The following is a 1200-nucleotide window of genomic DNA, read 5'->3' as shown; positions in this document are numbered from 1 at the left end:
GGAATCCGGGCTCTGGGTGCCGGGGACACGCACAGAGGGATGCTCAGGACCCAGACCCCTCCGTGCCAGGACTACGTGACACCCCTTCTGGCTCCCTCCTGCTGCGCACAGACTGGGCAAGCTCAGATGTGTGTGTTTCCCCCCTAAACGTTCCCTGGGTGTCACCAGGGGGGTCCCCCCGCACCGGGACGGGGCTGCCCACGTACCTGTGCCGAGCAGGGGGCTCCCGCCTCACTGCTGCTTGCAGGTGGAGAGCTTGCGGATCTTGCTGCTGGCGGAGCAGGCCTTGCGGGAGGGGTTGGAAGAGGCGCTCGCCCGCCGCTCCGCCTTCGCTTTGGTGCTCAGCTGTCCCGTCTCCGTCCCGTTCATGCAGACGGCCTTGGGCAGCCCCTTGCCGCGGCTCTGCCCGTTCTGCCCTGCCTCCTCCTCAGGCACCTGTCCTGCAAGGCGAGGGAGACGGTCAGGCAGAGGGAGGACAGCGGTCCCCTGAGCATCGCATCGCATCCCCATCCCCATCCCCATCCCCAGAGGAGCGGCCCTTCCCCTCGCCCGGACCACACGCTGCTCCCGAGGGAAATCAGAGCCCATTTCTGCGCCTTCGAGGGGCAGCCCAAACCGGGGACGTGTGCCACACGGAGCCCGGGGCTGCACTTCCCTCCCTGCTCCCACCGAGGACCGGTTTTACCCCCGTTCCCCCAGCACACAAGAGAAAAGCAAAGCTGAGGCAGTGAGCGACAACCACGGGCACAGCCGGTCCAGACCCCGGGCAGAGCGTGTCCTCCCCTCCCCGTGCCCATCCTGGACCCCCGGCAGCAGCCCGGCTCCCGGCCAGGGAGCAGAGGGGCTGCAGTGGAGGAAGTCACTCCTCCTCCTCCTCCTTCCCTGGAGTACCCACAGGTTTGATGTGTTTGCGGAGCAAACGCCTGTCTGCTTTCACAGCCCCGGGGACGGTCTGGCCGGGGCTGGGGCACTGCCCATCCAGGCAGCGAGGCAGCAGCTCAGACACACCACTGTCCCCACCAGGGGACACCCAGGTGGGAGAACGGCTCCAAATCAGCCCCTCTCCGCTCCCCTGCGGGGCAGCTCAGCGTGACTCAGCACGGCAGACCAAGAGCCATTTCCAGAGGCACCTGCCTGCTGCCGCGGCTGGCCGGGGCTCGGGTCACAGCCCTTCACACGGGGAGCGACAAAGGGTCCCCG

The 1200-nt window shown here is 67.8% G+C and overlaps 1 protein-coding gene across 1 annotated transcript in view; it reads right to left on the bottom strand.

Annotated features, from left to right (window-relative positions):
• Positions 1-206: 206 nt before the first annotated feature.
• Positions 207-1200, bottom strand: part of STK11 (serine/threonine kinase 11) — a 43033-nt gene continuing 42039 nt past the window's right edge. The window contains exon 9 of the mRNA XM_009885827.1: positions 207-440. Coding sequence (XP_009884129.1) covers positions 232-440 — 209 coding nt within the window. The 3' untranslated portion in view covers positions 207-231. The remainder of the gene's footprint in view (positions 441-1200) is intronic.

This window comes from Charadrius vociferus, unplaced genomic scaffold, assembly GCF_000708025.1.
Source record: "Charadrius vociferus isolate BGI_N301 unplaced genomic scaffold, ASM70802v2 scaffold525, whole genome shotgun sequence".
Lineage (NCBI taxonomy): Eukaryota > Metazoa > Chordata > Aves > Charadriiformes > Charadriidae > Charadrius > Charadrius vociferus.
Note: the sequence above shows the minus strand (reverse complement) of the source record. Positions and strands in the feature narration are given on the sequence as shown.